The sequence below is a fragment of the Emys orbicularis genome, chromosome 4 (assembly GCF_028017835.1).
Source record: "Emys orbicularis isolate rEmyOrb1 chromosome 4, rEmyOrb1.hap1, whole genome shotgun sequence".
In the NCBI taxonomy this organism is placed as follows: Eukaryota; Metazoa; Chordata; order Testudines; family Emydidae; genus Emys; species Emys orbicularis.
In genome coordinates this window covers 68,032,247-68,052,228 of record NC_088686.1, presented here as the reverse complement: position 1 = coordinate 68,052,228, position 19,982 = coordinate 68,032,247, and the positions used below count along the sequence as shown (strand labels likewise).

Below are 19,982 nucleotides of genomic sequence, written 5' to 3'. Positions count from 1 at the left end.
ATGTGTCTTGCATAAAGTATAGCAGCTTCAGACCTGATTATATGGATGAGCAGAACATCCAGAATTGCATTTGATAGGAATTAAAAACAAGAAATTCAGAAGGGATATGAACCCTCATGCTTCAGGCATTTGTCAACCACTAACTGATGGTGGGGGATAGGAAGACATTTCCTTTATAATCAAGTTATTTCACAAAAGCCCACAATGAAGTTTAAAGCATTCATTTAAAGCATCTGGCACTGGCTGCTGTCAGAGGATAGTGAACTAGATAAACTCTGGTCTGGTTATTCCTCTGTTCCTCCTTTTGCTCACTGCACTGAAGCCTCTTTTCTTGCAACTCTGCCTTTTGAAGGTGATACTTTCAAAACCAAATAACACATTTCAGTGTTTATTTGCAAAGGAGATTGCTGCTGAGGAAGCAGTGAGCTTTCTAGTAAAGGGGGATCTGAGTAGTCAGAGATGCCCATTCTGTCCTTTCTCAAACTTTTGGGTAAGTAATCAGATTATTAAAATAACACACACTTCAGCTGTGGATTGATGGGTTCTCATGTTCTAAACCACCTTAAAATGAGCATCTGTGCTGTCTTTAATTATAAGCACTTTGAAGAATTGGGCACTTTTCTACTGTTATGCAGTTGCGATTGAATATCACAAGTTTAAACGTGAATGGTCAGTTTTTCTTGTGAGTGGGCTTAGTACAGGTGACTGAATTTAAAGTAAATGGTGTAAAAATATTGTGGGGTATATTAGACTTTTTCTGATAAATTAAGGCATGACCGCCCAAGGTCATACTAAGGCTTTAAAATGGGCATTAAACTGATGGTCTGAGTTATGTCTGTGAATTTTAGACTTTCTAAGTCCCCCCCCCCCCCCCCGACTTGTGTAAAAGTAGAGCTCCCATAGTGCAGTTGTTCCTTCTTTGTCTTTTCTTCATCATGATCATTCTGAATTAAAGCCATGAAAATTTTTTTGTAGTCTGACAGCCACTACTCCAGCCACTCCAGTAGCAATACTCTCTCCAGCAATGCCTCCAGTGCCCATAGTGATGAGAAATGGTATGACAGTGGCGATCGCACTGAGTCAGAGCTGAACAGCTACAACTACCTTCAAGGGACTTCAGCTGATAGTGGCATAGATACCACCTCATATGGCCCCAGCCATGGCAGCACAGCTTCTCTGGGAACCTCAGCAACGTCTCCTCGATCAGGGCTTACAAAGGAGAAAGTGACACCACTGTGGCATAGTTCCAGTGAAGTAGTCTCCATCGCAGACAGGACTTTAGAAAAAGAAAGCCATGTTGTAGACCGGAAGACGGAGTCTTCACTAAGCCTGGATATTCACACGAAGAGTCAACCAGCCTCCAATCCTTTAACAAGAGAGAACAGTGCTTATAGTCTTAGTGATGCTGTTTCCCACACAAGGTAATTTTCTCTCAAGTCATGACTGATGCCCCTTCCACCTTCACTTTCTCTCTCTTTAACGTATCAGAGATGAGAAGTGAGTGTTAAGGGAAAATTGTGTGCCTATTTTGGCTAACCCAGAGGTTTGAAAGATCCCACTGCATAAGGTGTTTGACAGTGGACAGTGCGTGTGGTATTTGTTTCTCCCACTGGTGGGTCTAGTCAGTCTAAGGAGTGTGTGAATATTTGTGATAGCAGGAACATGCTCCACTCTACCACTGTTACACATGATGTAAGATTTTAGTATGATAGGTGTATTATAGGGAACATCGTGCAAGCATTGCTTTTCAAATCATTGTCAACAAGGGGATAAATAAATTTAACAATACCCATTTGATTTTGGAATTTTTGTTTCTTTTTTTCAAGTGGTGATTTCATACAGGAAAATATAGCTGTACATTTGCTTCCTCTCTCCATGCCCCCCAATCTTTTTGTTAAGAAACTTGGGAGGTAGTGCCATCTAACATATACAGTAAGGGACAAGGAAATGAGGAGACCTTGAGTCTAGTACCCACTCTGCTACTGACTGTGTGTGTGACATAGGACAGTCGCTTTACCTTTTTCTTTCAGTTTCTCCATTTGTAAAACGAAGATAATGAACATCTTTGTAAAGTGCTTTGAGCTCCTTAGATGAAAGGCACTCATTCTACAAATGAATCATAAAAATTAGAAGTGAAAAAAATTCAGATCTTCTAGCTTAATTCCCAAAATACTAAATATAATTATTTTTAAAATGTTATTAATCATTGTAAGAAGAAAAATGCATTTATGCATAGTACTAAGCAAAAACAACAAATCTGCAAGGGAAAGCATTTATCTTTTTTTTTTTTCTTCCTGGTTTTAGGCAGGCAGTTGCATTTATTGTTGTTTGTATTAATTTCTTTGTATTTTTAAGAGACAGCTAAAATATCTAGTGGGCTGGAGGGTAGAAAATATGATGCTAACAGTTCTTCAGTCTCACAGTTCTGTTAGAGGAGAAATGAGATGAGGCAAAGCTGGAGATTTAACATCCAGTTTAACAGCTTCTGATACTGTAGCTGCAAGTTGGGTTTGTTACAGTCTGTAATGCAGTGAATGATTTCCTTGCACTCAGTGTCATGGTAATTTCAGTTAGGGATTTTGTTAATGGGGTTCCATCCTATTCTATCTGTGTTCTAGGGGCATTGTAGGCATTAAGTGCCTCCTTATGTAAGCATCTCTTTACACTTATTTTTTTACCTGAAATTTATAACTTTTATTTTAAGACAATGCTGGAAAGTTGCCAGCAACATTTTTGTTTAGAAGAAATTTTTCAGAAAGGAGAAAAAGGGCCATGGTAAATCCCTGTGTTACATTAAGTACTAAAAGCTACATTGTGAAGACATTCCTAACAGTAAAAACATGTTTGGGCTCTTGAGGTTCTAGCATTCTCTCCTCCATGCAGCAAATAGTGTAAATAGAAAAGTAGAAATAAAAAAGTGGCAGAGAATGAAAAGAAAAAAGGAAACATGATATCATGAAATATAAGGGGTATACAAACTGATACCAACTGATTGTAGGGTTAGTGTGTCAAACCATCTCATTAATTCACTGTACTATAGCAATACGTCTCCAAACATGACACTTTTCTATGGTTTATTTGGTTTTACCCAATTCTCATTTCTCTAGTTACACTTAAATTGTTTGTTCCTGTAAATATTTTTTCAGAATGGTGTTGAATTTTCTTGATAAACTACTCTGGTTTTATACAAAATATAACAGTCTTGTTTTGCTTTCTTTGAAAACAAACAGAAGTACAGTTCTTTACACAGAGAAATGATATAGTAATCTGTAGAACAGAATTGAGGCACCCTAATTTGGAAATATGGTATTATAGTACCTAGCAAAATTAATGCACAGTATTTGGTCTGTTAGCCATGGAGAAAAAACAGGCTGCCTTGTATTCCTTCATTATTATTTGATAATTTTTGAACATTCAAAAATGTATTCAGTGCCTCAAAACAAAGTAAAAGAGCCTGCACTCTTGATTAGACAAGACACTGTAAGTGAGAGTTTCTAGCAGGTAAGGAAGGAGAGAGGAAAGTCAAGAGTGACAAAAGAACATGCTGTTACTCAATAAGGCATGTACACATTTTGATGGTTCCACACACACCTTTTTTTTTTTTTTTTTAGCCTCCCCTTCACTTCTTGTAGGCTTACCTTGTGCCTGCAGACCTAAAATACTTTTGGTATAATCTACAAAGGCAATCATTCCGAGCTGGAGGAAGAGGAACTTAGTTTGGTGACAAAATGAGTTGCAGAAAATAAAATAACTGCAAATTAGGGTGTTTGTGCCTTTAGAAGACAGGGACAGTAATTAGTGTGCAGATCATTTGACAGTGCATAAAAGAACTTGTACCTGAGAATTGGTGGCAAAATGTAAATTATAGTGATTAAATTTTGCAGCAGTATTTCTGGCTGGGCTTTATTTTCCTTCTCCACCCCCATGCCCAAAATCTCTATTGATGATTGTGCAGGTTTCTCATGGCATCCCAGGAGGACTGCATTAATGTAGGGTGGTAATTACACAGAATCATTATATCTGAACATCATTAACAGAAACCATATGCACTGATCATTTGAATTTCCTAAAATAAAAAAGGAAACATATTAATTATGTCAGACTTTCATTTGCTCCCTAGCTAAATGGTCTCTTGTGGTCTTCACTATCAAAAACAAAATCCCTGATATTTCCATCTCAATGTGGTATTAAATTGCTTTTTAAAAAGTTGTATTTCATGATTGGACAATATTTTTATGTGTAGATGAGTAGAATCTAGGATTCTTTTATGGGTGTTGGAGGAAAAGATATTTTTTTATTCTTTCCTGTTACCACACTCAAGTTCAATGTAAAAAAAACCTTTTCTCAAGCCTGAGGGTTGTACTCCGCTCCCTTCAGAGACAATCAAACTGTTCAGACTGCCAGCTCGAACAATTTGAGTCCCCCACTTTCTTCCCAGGAATTGAATGTGCTGTCTCTACAGTGCTTCCAGCCCCTTCTGGCCCATGTAGACTGACCCAAACTTGTGTCCCAAGCCTTCAGGTTCTATTCAGACAAACACCTTTACTTGTGCGGTGCTCCACTGACTGCAGAGTGTTTGCACTGTTATTCAGCAACTTGTAGATTGGGGGCTTTTGATCCCTGTATGTCAACAGCACAGTATGCTGCCACTAAAGTACCAAGTTAATCCCTAGAATGTTCATGTTGTAATACTGAGCACCTCCAAAAATATTTAAAACTTGTATCTAAACAAGGACAAGTGGGGATCAGTGTAATATATAAATCAAGGGCATCAAAAAAATAAAAATTGTTGTGAGCTAACTTTTCTACCCCCTGCCACCCACTGTTCCTTGCATATTTCATGTGTTCTTTGCTGCTTGGATCTTATTTCATGTGTTTACTATACCCTCTTCAGTGAAACATCTTGATAACAATAGGTATAAACAAACGCATGGAATATATTTGGAAATTTATTTACAAGCCCTCTCTTCCCTCCTCATTGATACTACTCCCTCTGTAACTCTCCATTAACACTAAAAATTCTGACAAATAATGGGAATATTAATATTCCTACACAAAAGGAAAAACCTCCAGTTCTCGAATGCACACTCCTGAACTATAAAATATTTTAAAAACAAAACAGCCCCATGCAATTTTCTTTTAAGATGCGCATCCCAGCCGAGCACTTGATATTTTAATTTGATAATGGAGATGTCTCATAGATGGACTGGTTTCCACAGCATGTGTAGGAGTTTCTCTTTTCCAAAAAAAAAAAAAAAAAGGGGCAAGCAACTTCTGAATTTCTTTCCTTACTTCTGCTCTGTTTCTTTAGCAGAAGTGATATTTGTGCAGGACATAAGTAGACAAGGTTTGTGACGTGCAATTTCAGGTGGACTGTACTTTGACCCGCTATGGGCAAGCTGTTCCCAGTTTTTTTCAATCTGACTTTTACTGGCAGATAACTGGAAGAAATTATGATTGTCGGCTGTTTTTTATGGCCTGAACAGATTTAAAAAGAAAGTTTTGAATGGGAGCACAACTGGAAATCAGGAAAACTGAATTTTTTCACACTAATTTTTGACCTTGGCAAATCATTTCTTATCTCTGACTCAGTTTCATTATCTACTATTAAAAAAAAGGAATAACAATACCTTCTTTTGCAAAGGCCTTTGAAATTTACAATTGAAAAGTGATATATAATATCAAATGTTCAGTATTATTATGAAGTGTGTAGACAATAGGTTACCATAAGTGATGCTTTAAATATCTTCTATAATTGTTTCAGTAACAAATGAGACAATGCACCTTCACATGACAGGATCACTGGAGAACTTGCTATCAGGCTAAAAATTTAGGGCTCATTCAACTACTAATTAATTCAACCATCCATTTAATTTTTATTTCACAGTCAGAAAAGACCACTTTATACCAGAAACCTCATCTGTTTCAAATGCTAGAATTACTCACTCTCACACATTCACACACACACCCTCCAGTGCTCCAGTTACGGAGAAGACAATGCACATAAGTAATGTAGAAAATTGTGTGTCAAAGTCCTTAAAATATATGATGACATTCCAGGTCCGAATCTATACCTGAGGTTTTGCTGTAGTTACAGATGCCTCCACCTTTTTAAAGCATAACATAATATATAGTCGTCTTAAAATTTGATGTTCCGATTCCTTCCTAGACCACATCTAACTTTCATATCAACATATAAATGAAAACTAGTTTTATCCAAGACCCTCTTCCTATGATGGAAACCAGCTGGAATAGTTTCTCCTCATTCTTTGCCTAGACAGATTATGTCAGGAATTAGAGGTATAAAAATCCATTCAATTTCAGTTAAGGCCCAGTCTGCTGGACAGCAAATTAATTGCCTAGTCATTTTTCTTCTTTTTAATGAAACTGCTCTCACAGATTTGCTATTTACACAAAGTGATAGAAATAAGAAAATAACCTATTTAACCGACATTTTCCTTCTTTCCCCAATGTTACTTGCTCCCATATGCAACTGCCTTGAAATGACTAGGGAAAACTAGAATTAATTCAGCTTCATGGGGTCAAGGTCCAGTCCATTTGGAATGCTGTTTAGGGGGAATATGTATTAGCCAAATGATTTCTTCCTCTTGATTAAATGCTCCTAGTAAGAGGGTGCAAAAAAAAAAAAAAAGGACTCCTCCTACTGTGATGAGCAATCCTATTTTTCCCCTTAAGCTTTTAGAATTGAAAATTAGGCTTTAAAATGCTAGGCACCCAAGCAACTGCATTGATCATGGCCTACATAACTCACAGACTTCACAGAAGAATGGTTCAACTCTTGTAGAATCCTCAGGTCTTGGATCTCAATGAAGGTAAGTTCTCAATGTACAGTCAGTGCAGCCCTTCAGTACTGATGATGTTGCCCAGAGTCTTTCATCAAAGAAGTATTCAGTATATTCATCCACACTGATTCCTAGCAAACCAAAACTCTGGTTTCCTCGAACTACTAATCCTCTCTTTCCGGTCTCCAGCCTTTTTTGGTAATACTGAAATGAAACTTCTGTAACAGTAAAACGTTTGTGTCTGCAGGCCTTTCAAACACTTCCATTGTTATCACATAGTAGAGAGTGTTGTCTCATGGTGGCATTATCAGCTGTGCCAGCAGCTGACTCTGAATTAAGAGTAATAATGAATAAGGCCAGTAATATATAGCTTCTAGAGTTATATATCGTTGGGATTTCTTTAATACTAAAAAAATCTCTTGGTATTGATAAGGCTGGTCTTGTGGATAAACTAGGACTCTCACGTGGGTTCTCTTGCTAGCTCAGCCAAGACTTCTTGTGTTACCCTGAAGTCACTTAACCTCTCTGTGCCTTAGGTTTCCCATCTGTAAATTTGGGGTGATACTTTTGTAGCTCACAGGTGGCTTGTGAAGTTTAATTCATTCGTTTTTAGAAAGTGCTCTGATGGAAGGCACACGAGAACAGCACAGTATTATTATTATTAGCTTTACATCACAATAATAATAGTAATACTTTGTATTCCTGCCAACCAAATGCAGTTTTTAAAAAAGTTACATAAGATGCATACACACACACACACTTAAGTTAAGCTTTGTCTTTGTTATGCTTCTCTCCCAGTACCATGAGCTCACGACACTCTGCCAGCCCAGTTGTTTTCACCAGTGCCAGAAGTTCACCTAAAGAAGAGATTCATTCTGCTACTTCCCCACAGCTCGCACCTTCTTTCTCCTCCTCCTCTTCCTCCTCCTCTGGTCCTAGGACTTTCTACCCTCGCCAGGGTGCTACTAGCAAGTACCTGATTGGATGGAAAAAACCTGGAGGGACAATAAACTCTGTGGGGTTTATGGATACCAGAAAGTAAGAGCGTTTTTTGGTTCTATTGTTTGGTTGTTAACTTAAACATGAAGAAGCACTGAAATCCAGAGAAGTTTCCTGTATGGAAAGGTCCGATAGAATTTAATGAAATGATCAGACCTCTATAGAACTTTAGAATCTCTACCGTAGAATTCCATAGCGGGGCTTAAAAATTCCATAGCTTGGTTATCATTCTTCATTATTTAGTAAAAATTTTTTAAGTAATTTCTAAAGAAATTCTATAGAATGCTGTAGCTATCATCTTTATTAAATTGCAGAATTTTTCTTTAGAGAATTCTTAAATGAAACTCAAAATATTAATTGAACAAATGAAAAAAACATCCTCAACACTGAGTGTTTTTTCCCTTAGATTCTTCATTTTGTTCCCACATTCTAAAATTTGCATTAAGAGTTTTGTGATTTGGGGGTCTCAGATGACCTTGAAAGATGGAGGTTGGAAAAATGCATATCAGAACCATTGACCCACTACAGTGGAGATTCAAATGTCTGGGCAATTAGGGCTGCTTTGAAGTCATTATTGGTGTTAAGCACAGCATTCCCAGATGATGCCAGTAACTGTGCAATGGGCCACCGAAGGGAATGCTAGATAGAAGCTAAAATAAAAAGTATTTTGTACAAGTTATACACTGGAAGCCAGTTAAAAGAATAGGGACATTTGTTATGTTTAAGCATTCAGCTAGTATTTAACAGACTTTAGTTTATATATTTGTTCTTTGTGCAGAATACTCATTCTTTGAATAGGTACATTCCTTTAATAGGGAAATTTATTATGGTACTCTTTTCATGCATTGGAAGTTGATGCTTTCAACAGGTTTATTCCTTTAACAGGTTTCATTTATATTGGACTTTACTGTATTATACAAAACTTGATCTTAATCTTCCCATACCCACACCCTCCCTCTCTACCCCATTTTTCCCTCTGAAAATCTTGATGATGCTTTACTGCTTATTACGTTCATAGACCAAGCCCTGAGTGGCTTTGGGTCCTGAACATGTCTGTTCCCTTCCCTTTAAGACGTCACCAGAGTGATGGCAATGAAATGGCCCATCCACGGTTGCGTGCATCAGCCAGAGATCTACGGGCATCACCAAAACGAGCATCCAAGTCCACTGTTGAGGAAGAGCTGAAGAAACTGATAGATCTTGACAGCCCAACGCCAGAGTCCCAGAAGAATTTTAAGGTATGCTACAGAAATGGATCATCCTCTTTTGTCACTGTTAAGTGAAATTCAGGAGGCAGGTAGAGACCAGGGGACCAGCGCTCCATTGACTTCAGAGATCTATGCCAGTTTACAGCAGCTGAGGATCTGGACCCAATGACTTCCTTAGTGTCTGAGCGCATCAGGCATAAAGCATTGTTCATCACTGTTGAAAACAAAATAAAAGCCTAACTGAAACTGCAGTGTTGTGTACCTCATGGAAAATGTGAACACTGTCAACTCTAAGGAGAGTTGAAGGCATTCACCTCTTTACAGGAGCTTCTCAGCACCTCACAACATCCTATACGTTTCTCAGATGAAACTTTCCTGTTCTCATCCAGAACAACAAAACAAAATCCAAAATTTTAATCTTCCCTGAATTATTAACATGGACACAACGCTGGCCATTTGCCTCAGAGCTTATCAACTGCTGGAGGGTAGTACTTAGAGAATGGTTTTGGTATTCCAGCTGTTACAATGGTGTGGCAGTTTGTTGTGCCATCCTTTGAGGAGACTAACATACTTAATTGAAGAGAACACCTCAAACAAATATTTTACATACATACTAAATCCATTCAGAAAAATTTCCTAAGGTTTCATCAGAAATTTTACATACATACTAAATCCATTCAGAAAAATGTCCTAAGGTTTCATCAGAAATTGTAATAACTTATAGTTTTAAATACTAATAAAATAGATCATTTTCAAGAGAGTGTTTTGATTTCTATAGTGTCTGTGTACTAAATCAATGATCAACAGTTCAGGCTCATCACCCAAGGCCCAAATGGTTTCCACAGCAACCATCAAAAAGAGAGAGCTTGCAACTTTTCTCTGTTTGTCAAAACCCAAAAAGTCTTATTAAAACTTATAAGTAACAGATTCCATATACAGATTTTTTCATATATTACCTTAGAGGCTAGAGAGAAAAAAGTTTGCCATGGGGAAGATTTTTTTTTTTTTAACAGTATAGTGTTTTATAAGAGGAAGGAGGCATAAGGGGAAACACCCTCCTCCTGATCTGTAAACAGGCGCCTATTGTCTTTTCAAGAAATTCCATTTAAAATGTTAATTGTCCCAGGGACGGACCGTAAATAGCGTGTATCTTTTGTGAGCCTCTTTCTTTATTGACTATGCACAACGAGTTCAATCTTTCCAGTATCCTTCATTTTCTTGGTGACTGGGATCAGTGTGTCAGCTCAGCCTAGTGACCTGCTCAATTTTATCAATGCTATTATCTACCAATAATGAAAATAAATGTTAAAATTTAAACATAATTATCATTTCTACCCAGTGCACAATTTGTACTTCATGTTAGGTGAAGAAATGTGGCCCTCTTTAGCTACCTGAATTTTTTTTTTTTTTTTTTTTTTTTTTTTTTGGCAGCAGCACTTCTTGTATTTGATAATCGAGAGGTCCTGTTTCCTGGTAGGATAGTTTTTTTGTCTCCCAAATATTTTTGCCTTCTCATCCCTTCCCTTCTCCCTGTCATCTTCAATTCTCCTGCCCATCTCTCCTTCCCTTCTCTTACTGCTTCTTCTCTCTTCACACCCTTCACCTCCATGCCACCTTCCTCTAACTCCCTGGTCACTCTCCTTTTCACTTCTCTGCTCACATTGTCTCTCCTCCCTAAATCCACCTCGTATTCAAATATTAGTAGCCTAACAATTTCAAGGTCCAGCGCTAATCATGTTTCCAGTTTCTAATATTCGAGGCTGCAAGTGTTTCTACTCTGGGATGTCTAACACAAGGAGCACTGCAGGTGTTGCTCATTGAGCAGTGCCTGGTGTTGGCAATGGCTTCTTTTTTACCCTCTTCTCCTAGGGACAAGTATTGTGGGGCTTGGCTGGGTCATGACAAGAACCTGCCAGCTGGACTTTTGGTCCCAAAAGGAGAAAACAGAGTGGTTCTCTACCTAACATATATAAAACCCTTGTTCTTGACCCCTTGGTACCAAGAGTTATTTTTCTAGTGCTCAGCCTTAAATGGAAAACTCACTTTGTGATGGTCATTTCAGACCTTCTGACACCCTAGCTATGAAATTAGCCCGTCTTATTTTTGTGGCAGCTGAGCCCCATAAACAGGTATAATTCCACATCTCAATGGGCACATAATTTTTATGTTTTCAAAAATCCCATTACGATGTCATTTCTGCTGTGGTAACTTTAGAGACCTGCTTTTTCCGCACCCTGCAATTCATCTTGCTCACCAAATGATCAACGTGTGTGTCTGTCCTAGTGTGGATGATCCCATGGAGGAGAACTGGCAGAATACACTATTAAAATGTATTAAATGCATGTAAAATGCATGTAAAATGTTTCTTTTCTGTTTTTTCAGATGGTATCAGCAAGTTTTAAAAACGTTTTAGCTACATTTGTGGTTCTTTATCCATAAACACAACACTTGCAGCAGATTTTAGCAGGGGCTTTTGATCTTTTTGATAAAAACATACTTCATTTTGGCAGATTGTCCTCCAATGTACAGAAGCAATAAACTTTCTCTTCCTCCCCGCTTCTGTCCCACCCTTCAGTGTGGGTTTTAATCACAGAAATAGAATACCGTCTGGTTAAATAACTTTTTATTTATTTATTTATTTATTTATTTATTTATTTGTGAACAGATAAGTATTTCTCTGTGCAAGAGAGCGCTCTCCAAAATGCACTTGATCATGTCTGCTCTAGGGATTTCAGTTAGTAGAGCTGTTTTTGTTTTGTTAATTTTTTCTCAAAGCTCTCTGAAGGATTTTAGTTCGTCAGACTTCCCTCATTGTTCTGTTACATGGGGCTTTGTAGCCAACTGGCATCTTAGCCAGTGTGTGTGGAAGATAGCACAAGAGGTAGAACTCTTTGTTTTAGGTATCACTTAACTTGCTTCTGTAAAGGTTTTCCCTAGTACATATGGTCTGGAGCTAATTTACAGAATCCATGAGGAGTTTTTTGAGATTAATGTCCTACAAGATGTCTGTTGAATGATAGAAATAGAAATTAGAGGTGGCAAAGATCTAATAGGACATCTAGACTTGATATTCATCTAGAGAGAGCTGTTCATGTAGTACTTTGTCCCATCCAGTTTGACGAAGACTGGGTATGTTAAAGCCTGCTTCTTTATACAAATATAGATTGCTTTAATAAACACATGTAGTGTATGTTTGAAATGTTACCATGTACTGATGTCCTCTTAAGATTGTATAGTCACACCTTTCCCTCCTCTCAGTCTCCGTTCCCTAGCACTCCTACCACAAAGCGTGCCTTGCAGAGGACTCTGTCAGATGAGAGTATTTACAGTGGTCAAAGGGAACACTTCTTCACCTCACGGGCCTCGCTCTTGGACCAAGCCCTGCCAAATGATGTCCTGTTCAGCAGCACATATCCTTCTCTCCCCAAGTCACTACCCTTACGAAGGCCATCATACACTTTAGGAATGAAGTCATTACATGGTAAGTATATGTCCAGCCTTATTACAGTAAAGGAGAGATGCCATGACAGTTATTTCTATTTGTTAATTGCATCTTGATTTTGCTAAAGTAAGGGGAGTCAAATCCCATGTCTCAGAATGTAAGCTGGATTCCCCCCCCCCCCCCCCCATGGGTACAGCATTGCATAATAGGCCAGGTAAATAGTTTTGGGGAAGGAGTGGGGAAGTTTGCCTTTTTCTTTAGCATCACGTTTTCACCACTGCCAAAAGCAGGAATCAAGACTCGTTGGTCCAAAGATCCCGTCCTGGGTGTCATACAAGTAACTATTGCCTACTTCTGGTGTCCTCCGTTTTAATGTGTAGTTTATAGGCGCAAAGTACCACTGACAATGAATACCACTGAGGTGGATGAATGCCAGTGGACATTTGGAGGTACTAAAGCACTTAATAAATTCTTAATGCACCAAGTGATCCTGAATTCAAATCCTTGCACTACACACTGCAGAGTTTGGATTTACTTAAGCAATTTGATCAAGCATTAAACAGGTAACTGGAAAAAGTTTCCTTACTTAGTTTTTAAAAAATGTGCAGATGATACTGCAAATGCCCTCGTTACTGCAGTGAAGAGCATCAGTAATTTTATGCAGTATAATGTGGATTACATTGTGCTGAATCCCTTGCTGCTGACAGGGGTGAGGGTGGGTGGGATTTTACACAGATTCCTACTGCACCACTTACTTAAATAAGTAACTGTATGTTTTCTGAATATTTAACCTTCACTTGGAGAAATAGTTCAATAGGTCTTCCAGTGTAAAAATGCTCCATAATGTCTTTTGGACATGTATACCTGTTTCTGTTCATCCATATTGTGATACATTTTAGGTAAAAGAATGAGTGTTATAATACCAATAGGTTCAACTCAATGCGGAGATATTTAAGCACTTAAAACAAAACTACAGTAGTTGGTAGGTCTTTGATTTGCATTTTGCTTTAACTTTTAGCATAGTTGGTTATAGTATGTGCCATTTCTCTGGACCTAAAACACCTGCCAACTCTTCAAGGTTGGACCCTGCCAACTCTTCAAAGGTGGGAATTTTAGTCAATTTCACTCTGGAGCCTGGGAGTGTTTAGTATGCATCAGAGCAGCTGAGAAGACCGATAAGAGGAGGACTACAATTTCCCAAGAATGGAAACTCCAGTTTTTTATTCCGCGGGACATTCTTTGCCAAATTTAGTGAGTTGATCAAATATGAATTGTATGATAAAGAAAGGAGGGGACAAGCTTCTGCAGCCCTATCTGTCCCCCTACACAGTACCAGGGGGGACAAGGGAAGCTTGCGGAGTTGGAGGGGAGAAGTAGCTGCCTATCCTCCCCACTCTTTGGGGAAGTCCTCTTTTATCCTAGCTAAAGTACTCCTCCTCCAATTCTCGGTATTAGAATGTTGTCTCTGATCTTCTCCAGCTTGAATTTTGAGCTGTGACACTGCCCACACTGATGTAGTGACGTGCACCAAGGGTCTTGGGGGTTAGCCTAAAAAACCCAAACTCTCTACTCCAAAAAAACAGATAACCAAGGTACAAATAATGGACTGGTTTTAGATGCAGGAAAGTCTGACTCCTAATATATCATCCTGCTCTTTCCAGATCTGTGTTTATCTGCCACTAGGAGTACTAGTTTTACCATAACTGTTGCTGTTAAAATAAGGTGCCGTGAATTAAAACACAGTATTGTTTAACGTATCTCACCCCAGCCATATAACTGGGGGAAAAAACTGCCCCCTGCATCACAGGGAATACTGTTTGTCCATTGATTGTCATCTGGTTCATAGAATACATTTTTTTCAACAGATGACTATGCTGGAAAAAATATCTACATAATTTTCAGCTGCCTCTCATTCCTAGACATCAGTTCATTCAATATTGAAGTTGACATTTTTGTAAATAGTTGCTGCTGTTTAACATAATTCTCATAGTGAAGTGGGAGGGATGAAGTTCCCTTTACTCCTTCTCTCCATAGGTACTAAAATATATTTTTAGACTGAGTTACATTTGTAACTGACTTGTGGAAAGAGTGCCTGTATGCCCTGTGAGCGTAAAAGAGAGCAGGCTATAGAGGGTCTCCTTTCATTTAGACCTCTGTATTTTCCAAAAGAAGCTTGGCTGCTCTGTCATCTCTCCTTTGCACTGAACTGGAAATGTCAAGACTCTTATTCTAAAGCAGGGGTTTTATGCGATCGTCATCAAAATGGAATTTTCAGTTTTCTGTAAAATTCAGGCCTCCAAGATAAAAGAACCCAAACATTTGAGTGACACATAAATTGTCTTTCTAATTTACATGCCCTTGGTGAGAGAGAGTTTAAATAGAACTGGATATTTAATACCACCCAGTATTTGTTACCTTCCATTCACTCATAATGTTCTTAATTTTAAGCATATTAATAACAGCTGCATCCTCAAGGCAGCTCTTCATATTATGTGGAGGGGAAAACATGAGCTATAAATATTCTGATTTATCTGAAAATCCAGTTAACACCTTTGAAACAAGTAATTTGGTCAGTGGTTACAAATATTTCATATTTCATTTTCTTTTAATTCCATGAGAGAAAGTGTGTGCAGGGATGCTGTAGTAGAGTCTGCAGACTGCTGAGTCTTCTAAAGGTTATCAGGCCCATGAGGGGACATGAGCTGTTGGGGTACAAGAAACTGCAGTGTACAATGTCAGATGAGAGCCTGGATTTCCAAGTGCTGGTCTGCAGATCTTGGGCATGTTGGAAAGAACTGAATCTGAGGGTAGGAGGTTAGCACAGTCCCCAAAGAGCTAACTTGCAGAATGACATGGCTGATCAGTCTCACTCTTAATGGCATCTGTGCAGGTCTGAAAAATTACATCCCAGAACAGCAAGGAATAGGGATTCAGTTCTTTATTATCTGGAAATGAAGAAACTTTCTGTGAGGGAAATGGCTGAATTTTTGATTATTTCATTTTTGTCTGCATTGCTCCAGGAGAGTTCTCTGCCTCAGACAGCTCCCTCACAGACATCCAGGATCAGAGAAAGCAGCCCATGCCAGACCCGGGTCTTATGCCCTTGCCCGATTCTGCCTCCGATCTGGACTGGTCAAACTTGGTAGATGCTGCCAAAGCCTTTGAGGGTACGTATTCAAAATACTTTACTTGGAAAGCTTATATGCTACTATACACCTCACTAAGGATGTGTTTTTAATTCTGATATTTTTTTCCATTTCTTTGCTTCTTTTCTACTCTGAAGTCCAAGTTCTTTTGAAAATGCAATCCAAATTGCAACAGCCTAATACGTGTTTGCTTATAATGTTCAGATGCCATTTCTTTACATTTGAATCACTCTGCAGGTTTCAGTACTGTAGCTGGAACACAAAATGATTTAGCTGAATTTCTGTGTAACTGAATACTTTTCATTAATACAGACCACGGCAGGCATGGACAGCCATCTGGCATGAAAGTGCAGAGCGAAGCCAAGCAGCGGTGGAAAGGAGTGCAGTCACTTTAATGACTGCAAATTGCACTAGAAAGAAGTTTCTGTATTATAGTTGAAGTACATTGCCAAAGTAATTCGGAAAGTCTGCCTTGCTGGCACATGCCTTTCCATTGCTGTTCTCCCCTTAACATGCCTCCAAATACATGGACTTGCACATGGATATCACTTTATCCTCTGGTGCTTTCCATCTCCTTCACAACTAGTAAACTGAAGAGGAATTGCCAAGATCCACTGGAATTTAAAGAAACACTAAAGACTTTTAGCTCAAAGTGTAAACTATAAAATTGTTAGAATCTGATGGAAAAAATCATATGGATACTTTAATCAAAAGTCACTTCTTCAAATCTCGACATAAATGCTATTCTACCTCATGAAGTTGCTTCCACTGATCCCTGCTTTTTTGGATGCTCTGCTGCATAGACCACAAGAATGTGGATACCTGCAGGCAATGCACTCTGAGAACTGCAGTTACTGATAAGTAACCTACTTTCTTCTGTTCCCCTGCTAGTTCTACAATAGCAGCAGTATGAATAACTAACACACGGTATTCCCTAGTTAGTGCTGATATCAGTGATGTAAGAACATGCTGTGACATTAACCTGGGAACTGTGTGATGCATGGATTACTGTACTTGCCATTCACCTCTGGAGAACAGAGTTTTAATCCTATCTGAATTCACAGAGGGAAATGAAATTGTTCAGAGGTTTTGTGAAATGCACAAATAAGGATTAGAACAAGGCCACCATTAAAGTGCAGTTTACTATGATTGGCAATCTCTTTTCCTAGGCTTCTTCACGATATACCTGACTTTAGTGTTCCTCACTTTCATAGGCACTGAATCCACTCTTTTATTTTTAATTAAAAGTTTGAATGCCTCAATTCTGGTGAAAGGTATCTGACTGACAATCCTCTGTCTACTCATGGAACAGGTAAAGCATGGGCAGTGTATTGTCAGCTTCCTCCCACTACTCCTCCAGTGGGCTTCAAACCTGACCTGGAGAGACAAATTATCCAGTTTCTATGTCAACTCAATGCAGTGTCCTGTGTGCTGAATGCCAGTATGGGATTTGCAAGTACCAATTAGAATAAATAATTGGTGCTTTTTCTGATTCTGATTTTGGACACCTGTTGACTAGAAACTAGGCAGGGCTCTACAACCCATCCCACTTAGGTCCCAGCTGAACTGAAAACCTTCACGCCCGGTTACTACATTCTTAAGCCAGCCAGTTCTCCTGCACTTTTCATTTTTTAAAAATGGACATGGCAAAACTCTGTCAAACAAAACAGCCATGTTAATTTTAGCCTTATTCAAAACACAGAATAAAACCTTTGCCAAATAGAAGACTATTTTTCTCTTTCCACTGAGAGGCCATTAGTAGCTAGCAAATGAGACGTCATTTCTTTGCGTATGACCATTTTTGCTCGGAAGCCTGAAGGATGATGTATCATTTCATGGTGTTTCCCTAAACTAAAATGGTATGGTAATGATTTGTAAATTTGTTAAAACTTCCTAAATAAACAGTTATAAGGAAAAACAAATGTGGAGGAGGGGAGATTACTTTTCAATGTTTTTATCACAAAAAATGTTATTAAGGATTAACAAACAAAAATAACAAAAAATGACCAGGGTCTCTTCACTTTCCCCACGTAATTCTCACAACCATAAAGATGTGGAAAACGCTTTCTTTTTAGGAAAATGATGATTTGCCAAGCTACTCAAATAGTGCTTTGTGAAGCCATAAGATGGCTCTAAAACTTTTTTGCCACAGGAGGTCCAAATCACTGTGAGTGCTGCAGTTCTTAGTGAAAGGAGTGCCTTATATTCTTTTATACAAGTGGCTTTGTACCTTTCAAAATGTCAGTTCCAGTTCAGTATAAAGTGTAGGTGGTAGATCAGTGAGATGGGATTCTCGGGTTTTATTTCTCTGTGCCACTAGCTTGCTTTATCACTTTATCACTTTGAGCAGGTATTGTATTTAATTTTTCTGTGCCTCCATTCACCTATCTTAAATTGCTACTTTGATTACATATGTCATGTAGGTGTCGTGTTGTGATATTTAATGTTTGTATTGCTTTGAGATCCTCAAATGCAGATGCTCCAGTAAAAGCAAATTATCATTACAATTGTTTGTCTCTCTCTCTTTCTCTCTCCAGTTCAGCGAGCCTCATTCTTTGCTGCTAGTGATGAAAACAACAGACCTGTGAGTGCTGCTTCCAATAGTGATCAGACTGAGGACCAGCTTACTGCACAGATGAAGCTTTACACAGGGTGAGTAAATATATTTGACAGGTAGGCTTTTTAAACTAAACCCGGGGAGGACAGGATGGAGAGATGCTTTGATTTGTAACAAACCTTTAAATCTCTTACGAATTTTTACAAAAGAAAAACAGAGGAGGGTGGAAATAAAAGAATGCGGAGTATATTTCTGCCTTTGTGAAAATAGCATGTTTCTGAAGGTTTTCTTTCAGCTGAGATGTTTAAAACAGTGTCCAAGGCAGTCTCATTCCAAGGTGTATGTAATTAACCTGTAACTAATGGAGAAAGAGAGAAAGCAAGCGATGAGTCTTCAGGGTTACTGCTAATAGCCATTTTGTTGAGTGATTGTGCTGCCTAAGCATGTGTATACCGTTTCTGTTAGTAGTTGAGGCCTGTGGTGAACATTTTTAAGTAAAAATATATATTCAGAATGTACTGTATCACACGTGCATTTCGAGCAGTTTCTCATAGGAAAGTCTGCTAGAAATCCAGCCTAGAGTTAGAAGCAAAGAATGATTATGGAAAATCCTGCCAATACTGTCTTTGTCTCCTACTTCCAACAGTAAAGAGTCTCCTCCTACTCTCGCTTCCAAAGTGGACCAACTGGAAAGTTTGCTGAAGATGCTCCAAGAGGATTTAAAGAGGGTAAACATTTATTCTACAGGAAGCCTGTAGGGTTGCTAGGCAGTACTAGTCATGTTATAAACCTTTTCCACCACCCCCAAACTTGTAACAGTCTCATCCTTTGTTGAGAAAATTACATCTCTTTACTTCTTTCCTCAGATCACAGTCCAGGTTATTTTATTTTTTAAACACAGTGGTGTTAAGAATTTAGAGGTAAAGTCAGCACATCTACTGTCTAATGCTGAAATACATGCTTCTGTGCAGAAAGAATCTTGCTGTGCTCAGGTCAAAGGTCTCCTACGCGGTACAGTATTCCTGGAGGTGTTTGCCATCTCTTACTTAGTTCTCCTCAGCAGTCACACCGTAGGAGGGCTGCATTAGCATGGAATAGATTGTGACCATTTTCAGGTGATCACTTGGGAAGCTAGCATTTACATTAGAATTTAGTTTTGAGACATCCCAACAATCTGTGCCAAAAGAGTGTAGGGAGGAAAGAATGTCATCACACAGCCCATGGGTCTAGAATATCCTAAAGCCAGGAACATGAGTGTCTATGCACTTAAAGCTCTTATAAAGTGGGGAAACAAAACTATAATACCTCTCTAGGATGGCGTCCTCCTTGTTGACAAGGGCAGGAAATGTGACCGGGAATCACCATTGAGCTCTCATATTCTTCCTCATCCCTTAGGAAAAAGAAGACAAAGCCAATCTTCAGGCAGAAGTGCAACATTTGCGAGAAGACAACTTACGGTTACAGGAGGAGTCCCAGAGTGCATCCGAGAAACTGAAGAAATTCACTGAATGGGTTTTCAACACGATTGATATGAACTGAGAACAGTAAATGGGGAAGGAAAACATCAGTTATAAATAATTGTTAGTGGGACTTAGCTTTAATGCCACCTTAATCATGATATGTGAAAGTATAATCAGAGCACTTCCCCGCCCTACGTACTCTGATGACCCCTTTTTGCGCCTCTGCACGCACTCAGAACAATCGCAGATCAACAATCATTGTCTGCCTTTTGTAGAAAAACAAAAAAATAATTTAAAAAAGGTAAAATAAAAGTTTAATGGCTAAAATGTGAATGTCTTTATTTTTTGCACATTATCTCTTTATCTG

At 38.6% G+C, this 19,982-nt stretch overlaps 1 protein-coding gene across 3 annotated transcripts in view; it reads left to right on the top strand.

The window, feature by feature from the left end:
• The window catches only part of SIPA1L1 (signal induced proliferation associated 1 like 1), a 118,600-nt gene extending 98,906 nt beyond the window's left edge, over positions 1–19,694 (top strand). Inside the window, exons 13-21 of one of the 3 annotated variants that reach the window (XM_065403275.1) lie at positions 976–1,421; positions 7,602–7,841; positions 8,875–9,040; positions 10,469–10,470; positions 12,247–12,491; positions 15,473–15,619; positions 18,136–18,250; positions 18,802–18,883; positions 19,551–19,694. In XM_065403275.1, the coding sequence (XP_065259347.1) occupies positions 976–1,421; positions 7,602–7,841; positions 8,875–9,040; positions 10,469–10,470; positions 12,247–12,491; positions 15,473–15,619; positions 18,136–18,250; positions 18,802–18,883; positions 19,551–19,694 (1,587 nt within the window). Of the gene's footprint in view, positions 1–975; positions 1,422–7,601; positions 7,842–8,874; positions 9,041–10,441; positions 10,484–12,246; positions 12,492–15,472; positions 15,620–18,135; positions 18,251–18,801; positions 18,884–19,550 lie in introns of all 3 variants that reach the window. The other 2 variants (XM_065403274.1, XM_065403277.1) reach the window with 2 other exon arrangements.
• Positions 19,695–19,982: the final 288 nt, after the last annotated feature.